Source organism: Tinamus guttatus, unplaced genomic scaffold (assembly GCF_059628265.1).
Source record: "Tinamus guttatus ecotype Peru unplaced genomic scaffold, ASM5962826v1 Tinamus_guttatus_pri_ptg000115l, whole genome shotgun sequence".
Lineage (NCBI taxonomy): Eukaryota > Metazoa > Chordata > Aves > Tinamiformes > Tinamidae > Tinamus > Tinamus guttatus.
The window spans coordinates 11,426,247-11,440,003 of record NW_028288649.1 but is presented as its reverse complement, the minus strand read 5'-3'; the positions used below and the strand labels follow the sequence as shown (position 1 = coordinate 11,440,003).

The 13,757-nt window shown below is 40.0% G+C and overlaps 2 protein-coding genes across 3 annotated transcripts in view; one reads left to right on the top strand and one right to left on the bottom strand.

Moving 5' to 3' along the window:
- The first annotated feature begins 1,765 nt into the window (after positions 1–1,765).
- On the top strand, positions 1,766–6,789 carry BTD (biotinidase). The gene is made up of 3 exons (XM_010215293.2): positions 1,766–1,981; positions 3,513–3,662; positions 5,498–6,789. Exons 1-3 carry the CDS (start codon positions 1,766–1,768, stop codon positions 6,674–6,676), a joined length of 1,545 nt encoding a protein of 514 aa, XP_010213595.2. The 3' UTR covers positions 6,677–6,789.
- Positions 6,790–10,426: 3,637 nt separating this feature from the next.
- Positions 10,427–13,757, bottom strand: part of ANKRD28 (ankyrin repeat domain 28) — a 109,164-nt gene continuing 105,833 nt past the window's right edge. For both annotated transcript variants that reach the window (XM_088521169.1, XM_088521168.1), the window contains exon 28: positions 10,427–11,556. In XM_088521169.1, coding sequence (XP_088377295.1) covers positions 11,270–11,556 — 287 coding nt within the window. In that variant the 3' untranslated portion in view covers positions 10,427–11,269. The remainder of the gene's footprint in view (positions 11,557–13,757) is intronic.

Below are 13,757 nucleotides of genomic sequence, written 5' to 3'. Positions count from 1 at the left end.
GATACAAATGAATATATACTAGAGCTGAGCAGCATTTAAGTTACACTTGGACCCTTGTAAGTGTGATATATTAGTACATACACTACTTTTTTGTTGAGTAAACTTTTTTTTTCTGCTCTAGTGAATAATATAGACACTAAAATCCTTGTCTTTCTGTTCAACCCAGGACTGTGTTGCTATCAAACCAATGATGCAAATAACATTTAGAGCTCAAGAAGCAAACAAGTGGCTTAAACTAGGATATTACTTTCCAAAAGCTTTTTAAATGGATTTTCTCATGCATCATTTTTTTTTTCATTGTTGGTACTAAAGCCGTTGGCACTTAGACAAAAGTAAGGATAGGATTATTAGCTGCTTTTCATGATGGAATTTAAGAAATGACTTTTCATGTTAAATTGCCAAAGACATTCTCTTAGAGGTAAAAAGCTACATTCATATATATAGCATGAAAAAAGTTAAAAATAAGATTAGTTTGGTACTGATCTTTTTCTCCCTCGGCATTCCTAATAGAAAGGCATAGAAAGGTTTTCATGTCTGTACCTTCTAGGTCTGTATTTTTATTTTGGAAACTTTAGGGAGTTGTGGGTCACAAAAGCATTGAAAGTCACTGAGTCTGTTTTGACACATTTTTTCTTCTCTTGGGTTAGAGCATGGCACACAGTCCTTGTTCTGTAAAAGTGTTCTCCCAGCTTGAGAAGTCAAAAAAGTCTGTAGGGGGACCCTATTTTGGAGACTCTTTGAAGACTTACAGAGACTATTCCGGACTCAGTTACTCTTTGTTTATTTCTGTTGTACAGCCTCAAAAGTGGGAGCATAAAGACATATACCCACTGAAAAAATACAGTTCGTGTGTTCTGTTGAACTGCTTTTCATGGCTACTGCTGGGGTAATGTGGGGAAAACCAGACAGGAGAAGAAGGAAAACCTAAGAAAAGCTCATGATTAAAGTTTTTGCATTTTGCATGGATAAATGCTTTACTACTACTACTATGGAAGGTTTTTTTTTTCTCCTTAAAAACCTATTTGCACTGTGTAGGAGGAATGTGGATCTGAATCGCAGCCAACAGTTATATGAAGTTGAAAAAACCTCATAGTATGAAACAAACTAGTTGGTACTTATTACATACATAGAGCTGGAATAGAATGAATCCATAATCCATCAGGAGAGGCATTTCCATGGTGGAAAAAAAATAGATAAATGTAGAAGGAGTATCCAATATAACCCTTCTAGCAATTTTCTTTTTCAATATCATTAAAATAAGATACATTGCTATTTGATAATATAGTGTCCCAGTAATTCAAAGAAGCGCTGCTTTATAAATATGCCCCTCTGCCTCCAAATGGGGAGAAACTGCAAGGCTTGGAGCTGCTTTTCCCAAAGATGTTTAGATATATGGTGCAATATATCTATAAATGAATAAGGCTAATTGTAAAGGGAAAACAGATCAGTGCAACTTTTATATATATAAATATATGTATAGCATGTATATATATGTGTATGTGTGTGTGTATATACATACAAACCCACATATATATATATACACACACACAAATGTTTGTTTTTTAAACAGGACAGCTATTGAAAGCACCAAGACAGAGGTAAGTTTTAAAAACAATGCATATGTCTGCTCAGAAATTTAAAAACAACACAGTTCAAACATTGCTGAGAATTTGCTACTGTCCATATATAATCTTAAATGGAAGGCATGGTTTGTTCAAACTATGTCCATGGTATTTATTGACTTGTGCTTCAGGTTTGCGGTGCGATGGAGCCGTGCTGGAAGCTGGCGCTCTGCTTTGTGGGCCTTGGCGTTGCCTCCGGAGGAGCGGGGCGGGAGGGCCGCTACATTGCGGCCGTGTACGAGCACGAGTCCGTGCTGAGCCCTAACCCCGCCGCTCTCGTTGACCGACGGGCTGCGCTGGCGCTAATGGCCAGAAACCTGGACATCTATGAGGAGCAAGTAGTGGCGGCTGCAGGACAGGTACGGTGCAGCTGGGTAGTAGTAGTGCCCTAGGTATCCATGGAACAAGTGCTGTTGGAGGATCATCTTCCCCATTGGTGTTCCCAGGCAACTAAAACCATATTTATATACATATATACATAGGGGCTGTTTTTTTAGTCATTCTGACCTGCCCAAAGCTTTGACTAAAATCAGGCCAATTAGCAACTGGCCCAATTGGAGTTATGTGAAGCTTGGAATAGCAAGTTTAAAGTTATTTTGTATGGGAAAATGGAGTTTCTATTTTGGTCTGAATATCTAGTTCCTTTTTGCTTTCTTAAATAGAAAGCTTTTATTGAAGAAGTTGCCATACAGACAGCTGTCTCTTTGTCTGATTTTATTCCAGTGCTCTCAGTGGAAATATGTGACCGACTGTTTCTAAAACCTAAAGCAGTTAAGCTCTTTGGAAACCAATGTTCCACTATTAACAGCTTTGTGGAAGTAAAGTTTTCCATTCCTTTCTCCATGGCATGGTCCTCTGTTTAAATATTTTTCAAGCAGACAGACTGTTATTTCTGGTTGCTCACATGCATAGCTTCCTTCCCTTCTCTCCCCAGGAAAAAGCTAAGGGTGCTAGTCAGAGAAAATAGGCCAGAATTATCAGACATGATAACATGTCGGAATGTTATCAGAAATGATAACCTTATCATTTTAATGTAACTTGAAAATGTGGATATTTTTCTGAGTTTGGATGACTGGGCCTCATAAACTGGATACATAACAACCATTTTTATATAACACTGCATTCAAGGTGTTGAATGACCCCAAGCCCCCAAACCACAGATGCTCTTTTGAATCCTACTGCTGTCTGCATGGCTGATGCTATGCCTCATTTAAGAGGAATTCACCATATTTTTAGTAAGAGATATCCTTGAACTCTCAGTAGAACCTAGCAGGGCTACACTGCTCAAATGCAACTTGCTCCCACCCTTAAGCTGTTTCTGAAAACATTACTTCCAGTGAATATAACAGTACTCCAACCGTATGTATTTCAAGTGAGGAAACCATTTCTGACCAGAGACTGGTCATTAAAATAAGTGCTGCTGCACCTTTGACACAGTTCATCTGTAAATGGGATAGTTCTGGAGAGCTAAAATAAATTTTATCGTGGCTATTCTTTAACTTGAATAATTACACTTTAACCTGAATGGTGGCATTCTTATGACACAGGATGATGGAGAGTATTTCTGGTAAGAATGTGGATGAAGGCTGCACTTACTTGCACGCTCTTAGAATACAATCAGGTTTTTTTTATGCTAAAGTATGTCAGGTTAAATAAGCTTCTTCTGATGCAGATGGCTATACCTACTGTGCTGTTAAAGGAGGAAGAGCTACATCCAAACAACATTCAGGTCAAAACATACTTGGGATATCCTTGATTGGGATAGGGTTATGATAGAGTTTTGGGTTATCCCAGAAATTTACTGAAGGAGGTTCCCTTTTCTTTTCTGTCATTGCTAGCATTCAGAGGATTTTGCTGTCCCCATAAAACATGCCTTTGTTTTACATACAGGGGGCCCAGATCATTGTTTTTCCTGAAGATGGAATCCATGGCTTCAACTTCACCAGAAGATCTATTTACCCTTATTTAGATCTTTTTCTGCCTGCGCACTCTGTGGAGTGGAATCCATGCAGAGCGCCGCGCTTGTTCAATGACACAGAGGTAAACAGGGGAGGATTTTCCGTACATACCTGAAAGAACATGAGCTTATTTAACTTCATGAGCTCTCTGGGCTTCTTAAACTCCCCCCAGCCCGTAATAACCTGTTTAGTGAGATACATTGTTAGTAGTTTAGGATGAATCAAAAAGAATATGCTATTTTATATAAAACAATGTTCAAAATATATCTTCTTTTTTGGTTCATTCCTGGTACTCAGTTTTAATGACTTCTTTTGCTGGTAGAAGAGCATTCCAATTCCATGGTTGCATGTAAAATCACACACACAGAGTAACAAGACTAGATCAGGAGCCCTGCTATAAGGCCACAGCATCCTGGACTAAAATGGCAATTTACAGAAGGTGGTCTGCAAGTTACAAAACCAGTGTTTTCTCCTATTCTGCTGAATTTGAAGTGAAAATAACTGTGCTTAGTAACACAAGCTACATTCCTATTAGGGCTGCAGTAGTCAATATAATGACAATGCACACATGCATAATTGCTTATTAAGAAGGCAGAATTTGCATGCAAATGTGAATCAGAGTTTAACTGCTGACCTACTTAGACCTCTGAATCTTTATTACCAGTGATTGGGCACAAGAAATCAAGAATTTAGCTTGACATTTGAGTGCTGTTTGAAATTTGCAGTACAGGGGTTCTTTGGGTTTTGCTCTACTTAGCCTGAACAAGTGTGATTCAAGACATGGAACACATGCATGGAAAGTTTTTATATATATATATATATAAAATTTTCACATGCTATTGTAATTTGCCTTTATCCACTTTCTTTAAAGATGACAAAACAGTAATACGTTTAATTCCACTCCGTTATGCTACTTGGATCTTTCAGCACTATCCCCAATGCCAAATTTCTCATTTCAGTAGAACTGCAAAAATATAAGATTCAACTTTTATACAAAATACAACTTTAAGCTGCAATGGTACCTCATCATAACCTAAAAGCTATTCAGAAACCTCCCTTCAGTCTGATTTAAGGCAGCTGATAGGTCTGGATGCAGCAGTACAGAGTAAAGAAGTCCAGAGAGGTTTGGGTCTCCAAAGCCAGGATATGGGGTTCATCCTGAGCAACAGACTTAGCTGCTCAGCAGCATTATTTAACTTGGGGAATGAACCTTAGCCACATCTTAAGTGCTAATAAGTTATTTGTACTTGTTTGTTCAGAGTTAGCTCCAGCTATCTGCATCAAGCTGCATTGTACTGGGCACACTTATCCCCAAAGAAAATGAACCATAATGTACAGATTTCTACAGCTTGGAAAAAACATCCTAACAGCACCATAGTTTAACTTTTAGTATTTCTTTTCTATAACTAAGCAACACCCATTTGTTTATAGCTCTGCTTCTACAGTTGTAATTATTAACTGGCAAATATTTTTTAATTTAGAGAAATAGGTACAAATGATCACTGCTTGAGATTTGCCTTTCCAAATCTGCACACACAGACAAGTTATGCCATCTTGTCGAAGGTTTCAGCTCACCTACCGTGTTTTTCAGCTCTTGTACCAATCAGAAGTTTCTGAAAATTCAAACCCTTAAAATATGAGATACATTTATTTATTTATTTATCTTTCACTGGAAGCAAAACTCAGTTCTGGTTTGAATTTGGTATCTGAACTGCACATTTCGGTTTAGAAAGCTACCCGTTCTAATAGCCTTCACCACAAAATTATCAGTATATTTAAGCTTTACAAATGAGATGAAATGAGTTCAATTTTCAGTTGAAAATGATGTGAAAAGTATTAAATATGTCCTAGTTGCTTAAGTATTACTTACCTCTCCAGTTTCTGAAGTGTTTACATTCTCCCAAACTGTCTTTGCAGGTCCTTCAGCGGCTAAGCTGCATGGCCTTGAAAAACAAAATATTCCTAGTAGCAAACTTGGGAACCAAGCAGGCCTGTGAGCATGTGGATCCCCACTGCCCCTCGGACGGGAGGTACCAGTTCAACACCAACGTGGTGTTCGACGCTGACGGAGCGCTGGTAGCTACGTATCGCAAGCACAACTTGTATTTTGAAGATGCTTTTGATTCCCCTCCAGAGGCTGATTACGTGCTCTTCGATACCCCTTTTGCTGGCAAGTTTGGCATCTTCACTTGCTTTGATATTCTTTTCTTTGAGCCTGCGGTGAACCTTGTCAGGCAATACAACGTGAAACAAGTTGTCTATCCCACTGCCTGGATGAACCAGCTGCCGCTGCTGTCTGCTGTAGAATTCCAGCAAGCTTTCGCAACCGCTTTCAACATCAATGTTTTAGCAGCTAACATCCATCACCCGGCCTTGGGCATGACGGGCAGTGGCATCTATACTCCAGTCAAATCCTTCATCTACCACAACATGCAAAGCTCTGGTGGCAAACTCATAGTAGCAGAAATCCCTGTCATTACCCCAGATCACAAAACCAGTTTGGAGAGTAACAAAATACTTGGAGAGAATTTATATCACTCATACTCAATGTTTACAAGCGCCTCGATGGATGATCAAGTTTGCTACAAGGAGGGACAAGAAGTCCCCTGCAGGGTATCACAAAGTGAAGAGTCACTGCCCCCATTTTATGCAGAAATGATGTACGACAATTTTACTTTCGTTCCTGTACAGGAAGACAAAGGAGAGCTCAAGGTCTGTGCCAACACGCTCTGTTGTTACTTGCGTTACCAGCGAGCTGCTTCAGCCCACGAGCTTTACGCCCTGGGCGCCTTTGATGGGCTCCACACCGTGCACGGCACCTACTACGTGCAGGCCTGCGCGCTCGTCAAGTGCGGCGGTCTGCGCTTCAGCTCCTGCGGCCAGGAGGTCACGGATGCCACTGCTTCGATAGATTTCCAGCTCTGGGCAAACATGAGCACTCCTTATGTCTTTCCTTTACTGCTCACCTCCGGCGTTACCTTGGAATTTGCTGACCGCATGGGCTGGAAAAATGACCACTATTTCATAAGCAAAAATGGGACATCCTCTGGCCTACTGACAGCTGCTTTATATGGACGCTGGTATGAAAAGGACTAGTCGCACAGGTATGTGACTGATGCAGAAAACTGCCATTCAGCTTTTCAAGGAATATACCTTAGCGTGTAACAGGTAGCAGGTTTCTCATCTGAAGGGATAACCAAAGCGCTTGGTCTGAAAGGCTCTACACCATCGTGTGCTGCATCTTGAACACTTACGTCCCAGAGGAGCAACAGAACAGCCCTGCAAACATAAGAGCTTGTGTTTTGGAAAAAACTGCTGCTTACTTTAGCTGAATTTTCTTATTTTAATATATAATCCTTTTGGCTTCCTGCAATCCTAGTCGAGGTTATCTTAAGTCTCTTCCTCAGCAACATTTGCTGATTCTAGTTCTGCTTTTATTATTAAATTTAGCTGGGAATTTCAAAGGGGTGAAACTATGCTCTAATCATGCTGCATAAAAATTGCAGCCAGTTGTTTCTTTCATGTTTGCTGATGACTGCTGAAGAATTACATTTTTCTTTTGTTACTCTAATGAGAAATACAGAAATTGTTGTAATAGGCTCTGCTAATCCTGTCATGTCTCAAGCTGAGGAAGAAAACAATATAATCTGAGTGGAAAACCATTATAAGATGGAGAAAAATGGAAGATTTAAAGTAGCAGAAGTAGCATGCGACATGGATGAAGCAATAGAGCATGCATATGGTGAGGTTCTGATTTCTGCCTAGAGTACAAGGATTTTTTTTCTGAGTGTCAAACTCAAGTTTGGCACCATTTACTGGCAAATCATCTGTAAATCCATTCAAAATCTGTTTCTTGTATATTTGGAGAGTAATTGCATTTCAGTGTTGTAAAAATCTATGGAACAATTAGTCTGGTGGAAGAAAAAAAAATCAAATGAATGTGAAAATCTACACAGCCTTGAGATAATTTCCATCCTGCTGTGCAAGGCAGTGTGCTTTACAAAAGCTCAGCAATGAATATCTACACCTCTCCTATATACTATTTAAGTATTTCAATTTTCCCTATTTAAGGGAGAGGTCATTTCAAGACCATTTTGGCTTTGAGACATCTTCCACATTGCTTATAAATTCATTCAACAAAGCTGTGAGAAAAACATAATGAATTGTGGGATGGTTTGCAAGGTTTTTACATGAACACTTGGTGCGAGACGGCAGGTTCCTGCTGTGAAAAGAGTAAAATATACCCCTCTCTCCACAGCAAGAACTAGATTAAGTACTGTAAAAACTATATCATGCTGTCTAAGTTTTATTGTAGTGAGGGAATTAGGAAGATTTGAAAAAAAGTAATATTTTTGCATTAAGAAAATAAATTATTCTTAGGCTCTATAATTTTGTACAGTCTTACTGGCTATTAGGACTTAATCCATGTGATGGGTATTCAGTGACTAACCTGTTAGCATGTTTTTTTCCTTGCTCTGTGGTCTAGTTCCTGAATTTTTAAGTTGCATTTTAAATGCTGAAAGATGATGTGCTCTCATAGAACATCCACAATATTTCGTTTTACAAAAACAAGGAACCTTCTGTTTCTTGACCTTGCATTAAGAAAGTGGACTTTTAACCATGATATCACGCACCTTAAACCCATCACGCTCCACGTTTGGGATAGGACACATTCTGGTAGGAGCCTGCACCTTTGCTCACAAGGCTCAGTCATCATCCCACTCACATTGCTAGACAGTATGAATCTCCCCCAACACGCTTTTTCCTTTCTTTTTAAATAGCAATGACCAAAAACATGGAAGTTGAAATCTGTGTCATCACTGGATAAATTCTAGTGACAAAAAGATACAAATCATGTACTTCTGAATACCTAAATGGAACTACCAATTTGTAGTAAAAAGCAGATGAATCTTTAGATCTAAAAAACAGATTCAGAAAATGTTTCCCAAAGAAACGTTACTGAATGTGAGCAGAAAGCATACTTACTCCAGATGGGAGCAGTGATGGAAGTGGGGGGAGGCGTGAGTTCTGCCTGCTGAGGAAACAAGGATGGTGAGCAGTACGGCTTTCCGCATTTCCCTGCATTCCACATCCAAACCACGGGCTTTTGAGCCAGCACTCTTGGAGCTTTTTCAGCTAATCTAGCCAGGCAAGCAGTGAGTACAGAGTTCTCAGTACCAACAGTGTCCTCAGCCTCTGCTGCTGTCACGAAACAGGGTTTGGAGTAAGGCAGGAGGTGCCGTCCCATACGCTGCCCTACGCAGCGGGCACTGCCTACTGAGGGAATTACCAGGCCATCTCGGAGCCGCATGAGAGTCAAGCACAGACAACAGCAACCTTTAATGCCAGGTCCTCGCAGTTCCTTTGGAGCAACGTAAATCCAACAGCTTCATTAACAGAAATGAGCAATCGTTACCTGGTAAGTACAAGCAAGCAGACTACGGAGCAGTCCTGATCTTCCACAATAATATGAAGGAAAGTGAGACCGTGCTGCTTTAATCTTGATATTTAAATAGATCTCAAATTATCTCATACAGGTCTTTCAATTACTACCTGTGTCCTCAGCTAGGGCACAAATCCCCATACTCCGAAAGATTTAGAGTAACCTAAGGCAGAAATCATGGGAGCCATTTCCTCCAGTCATCTAATTCCGCTGAAAGATAAACAACATATTGCACATACAGTCAATGAACACGGACACAAAGAATGAAGCAATACTTAAAAGAAACCTGAATGGTAAATTATGTAATTATTCCTTTAAAATGACTGCAAAAGCTGCATAGCTCACCTTTCACTTCAGATTTAAAAGGATAGCAAAGTCTTTGTAAAATAGACTATAAATTCTAACAGTTAAACAAAAGAGACTGCCAGAAGTGCTTAATAGATACAAATAAATTATTCATTAGTACAACTCACATCTGGGTTTTATTATACTCCGTAAAATATACAGGAATCTTGATGTACTGAAAGAGTGCAGGTAAATACAGTATTCAAGCAGTCACTATTTCTATGTACATGCTCATTAATTCTTCAAAAAACCCACAAAATTATCAAATAGATCAAAATATTGTCCCATGTTTCCACACTATGTTCAGAAAACCAGCTGATAATTTACAATATCATAAATTTCCAGTTTCACAATACAAAAAGGATAAAAAGGAAATTCGACTCAGTTTGTAGTAATTTATTTGTACTTTACCAGAACATGCAAGAATTCCTTGCATGTACATAAACAAATTCACTTGAAAAGTAACAGTTATAGTTAAAGCAGAACCAAATAAAGTAAATACTCATATTTAACAGACAAAACTTCAGTTTACTTATGTCAGTCTTTCTTTCTTCAGGCAACTGAAAAACCACAGTAGTCTGTTATAAATTAAGAAAAAAATAAAATCTTCGGGCAAATCTGAACTACTTTACAGGGACCTGTTTCTTCTGATTATTTTCTAAATGGAGCACAATAAAGATACACAGCTCTTCCCACAGACCAGACACGGTACTTTTTGCTAATAGGGAAACATACTTTTAAATTTACCTCCCCTCCCCATCCCTTGTTTGTTTAAGAAAAAAAAAAAAAAAAAAAAAAGAAAGGGCCGGGGAAAAAGTGATAGGGACATACAAATTCAATCCTAAGTACAATTTTATGATGTAAGGAAGTGGACAAATGGTTGAAAAGAACTCAGTCACAACAGGCTTTATCAAGACATTTCCTTTTTTTTTTTTTTTTTCATATGCAGTCTCGTACTTCAAGTTACTCTCGTGTATTTTAAATTAAAAAAATCTCAATCCAAAACCCAAAAGTTAAAAAATCTAAAACAGTGCAACAATTACTGCTTCCCTCCCAGATCTCCTACCCCTTCCCTTGTTTATTACACTGTACATGTTTCACCCTGACTCCACCTTGTTAGCTGGTTTAATTTTAGTATTATAAAAGTATGACAAGTTCATTTTCATTTCATCTAAAAGAAAAAGAAAACAAAACTTAAAATACATCTTTTTTTTTTTATGGTACATTTAATAGTGTCGAAGGCTTTTATATGATTAAAAATAACCCCAAAACAGAACAAAACAAAACACATTTAGAACCAACTCTAAGCTTCTTTCCTAGAAGTAGTTAAGGTTTGGTTAAAATAACTTCTCAATTAACCTGTTCCAGTTTCCACAAAAAAGGTATTTAATTAAAAAAAATCTTTAAGTTATTTGGTCCTTTGGCAATTTGCAGCACAAACAATGCCTACTGTACCAAACTCATTTATTGCCTTCAAAATGGTTTTAGTTTTATCGATAATATTTAAACCTAGCATCCTCTGTGTTGTACAATAGTGTTGTTCATTTACATCAAGTAGGGTGCCCAGTCTGCAGAAATTCCTTCTGGCACCAGAAACAGAATGGTAGAATTAAATAAAACAGTTTTTTGACATTCTTTATTTTACTTTTTTTGCCATGGATTCCAAGTACTTATTCAAGAATTTAGGCTTCTTCTGCAAAATATTCTCTTAAAAATCCTCCTAGAGTCTCACAGGTTTTTTATATGCAACCACAATAAAAACAAAAACAAAACAAAAATCTTCTCAAAGGTCTCTTCTGTTTTTGTATTCAAACTCTTGCGTGCTTTTTTTTTTTCCCCAAAAGCACAAGTCTGACCTTCCAACGCTCGTGCTCCCTCTTGTGACCCACAAAACGCCGCCTTCAGTAGGTCTCAGAATCTGAGTCGTTGAGCTCGTCCTCTTCCGTATACGGGTAGCCATCCTCCCTGCCAATGTTGTTGAAACTACAGTAAGAGCTGTGGTCACTCCTCATGATGGGCAAGGAGTCGAAGGTGACAGTTTTTGAGGCGTTGGTGTAATGATTAATGGCATTGAATGTAAGGGACGGTAACGTGCTGCTCGATGAAACGGGCATCATCGTGGCCAGGATAAGCGCCAGGCAATCGGCCACGTCCTTGTTGGGGGCACAGGCCAAGGCTGGCGTGTAACCTAGAGTCAGGATAAAACCAAAACCTTCATTTAGGAAAAAATAAATGTAAAAATTTCCCCAAGATCCAAAATTTACATCTCCAAAATGTAAAAATTTCTCCAAGATCATATAATCTTTCAGCTGCAAAAGTATTTGATATTACTTTGTTCCGCACTGTTTTTAAAAAATATAAAATTAAATGCACTACCAATTAATATATATGCATTTACTTTCGGTTATGGAAATATCCTAGAAGCCAAGGGGCTTTGGGACAGAGATTTGATTATTTTGTTAAGCAAAGTCAGAAGTCCTAGGCCGCTGAGAAAAGCCTGGATTGGAACATCCTGAGGAAGTCAACAGGGTGAGGAGACACCGGTCACTGCGGCCAGCGGTGACCGGGGAGGGGATCCACCAGGGGAGCCACCGCGGAGGCCACACTGCAACACACTGAGTTTGCTTCACCCAGAGGCGTCTGTTCAGCTGCTGAGCACACACTCCACGGGGCTATTAGAATACTGGTCTCAAAACACGCTGGCTAAAACACGTGGGCCAATTATTCAAAAGATGAAAGTATACAATTTCAATCAATGTGGGCTTTATTGCAACACAGAGCAATCTGAAATACAAAGCCAACATCTAGTTTTCATTTGAGGAAGATAAATGAAGAAAGCCAAAGAAATCTGAGGAAATGCCAGCTGGATTAGCGGGCTGGGACTTTCGGAGGGAAATTGCACCTCTGGGCTGCCCCACCAGGAGGTCTCCTCTCCGGAGGCACTACTGTGACAACCTGCTCATGCAGGCGGGGTCTGGAATGACTGTCGTTAGCTCCGATAGGGCCTTAACCTCTTCTAGGCAACTGCAGCTCTGTTTTTTCCCAGCATTTCTCCTTTTGTGATTTTTCCTACCCTCTGTACTTGTCTCTCCTCATTAACTACCAAGGAAAATGCTTCAAACTCTCCTGAATGGAGGTCCCCGAGGCCTTAGGCTTGGTAACTCAGCAAGTTGCTCATGATAACTTGTGCCCCAGACCTTGGGGATTTCCAGAGCACATAGAGAACAGCAGGGAGACGCTAAAAGTGGTGGTGTGAGGTAGCAGGACAGTCCTGTCAGCGCAACCACACGTAACCTGGCTAATTCTGCTGCCAGGCCAAAGGAAGCAAAGAAGCGGTACAAGGCTTTACAGGTAAGCGCTGCACTGCGTTTTTTATCTGGACACTACAAAGGTGTGGAAAAGGAGGCAATGTTCACTTCACCAGCAAATATTTCAACCGCTATGGAATTGCTTTTATTGTAGGTGCAGTTAAAGTTTCAGGATACAGCTCAGGAATAGCTACGGTGGGGTCATACGATTGCACAGAAGTTTTAAACAAGCAGGCAGTTTCCAGTTATGGAAAACAGCATGCAAGAAGACAGCCTCGCACTCGACCTGTTGGCTCTGCAGAGACACTGTGCTTGGTGCTTGAACAGCCAAGACCCCAGCCCCTGCCCCAGGTGCAGACGATGCGAGAGGACGGACAGGGAGCTCGAGCACAGAAGGCAGCGCTGAGCACGCGGGAGGGCCCTGCAGGAGAGCAGCTCCGCGGACGTTTTTGGTGTTAGTGACGTATCACAGCGCTTGAACAGCTCAGAGTTAGCCGTGACGGTCGGCAGGAGGGACACGTTTTGAGAGGGTTCAACGCGGGGGCCGGAGCTGGCAGGCGCAGCGGACGCCTCAGCGCTGACACGGGGCACCGCACAAACCCACGGGGACACACGGGGTACACGTTTGGTCACACTGGCCATGCTCAGCACCACTTCTTTTACTAATGCTGTTTGATAACTGTGTTTGAAAACTGTGCAAGGTCACCAGCATTTTTTTCCTTCTTGTTAGAACATTGCTTCTATCTAACTGGACTGTGCTCCTCCCTCTGGAAGAGAGCATCCGTACCAGTCATTAAAAATAATTAGAAATTAAAGGCCAACCTGAAGATTAAGCCAGTTTCTTACTTCTTTTGAGTATTCTTCAAAAACAGCATTTGGAATGGATATTCAAGGTTAGATTTTGAACTTCTGTTTTTGGTAGTTAGGAAGGAAATACCTCATCTTTATTCCTTGCTCAAACATAACAAGATGAAATAACTGCTCGCCTGGTAAAAAACTGGCATCTGTGTCCTCCATCACTTTCTTTTGCCCATATGGTTTTAAAATAAAAGCACCAAATAGCAGCTTTGTTCCTCTTTTT

Bases quoted from the DNA above. Each gene is read 5' to 3' on its own strand.
- BTD (XM_010215293.2), top strand. From the start codon at position 1,766: ATGGAGCCGTGCTGGAAGCTGGCGCTCTGCTTTGTGGGCCTTGGCGTT. The intron at 1,982-3,512 runs GTACGGTGCAGC...TTTTACATACAG, and splicing joins TAGTGGCGGCTGCAGGACAG to GGGGCCCAGATCATTGTTTT. The intron at 3,663-5,497 runs GTAAACAGGGGA...CTGTCTTTGCAG, and splicing joins GCTTGTTCAATGACACAGAG to GTCCTTCAGCGGCTAAGCTG.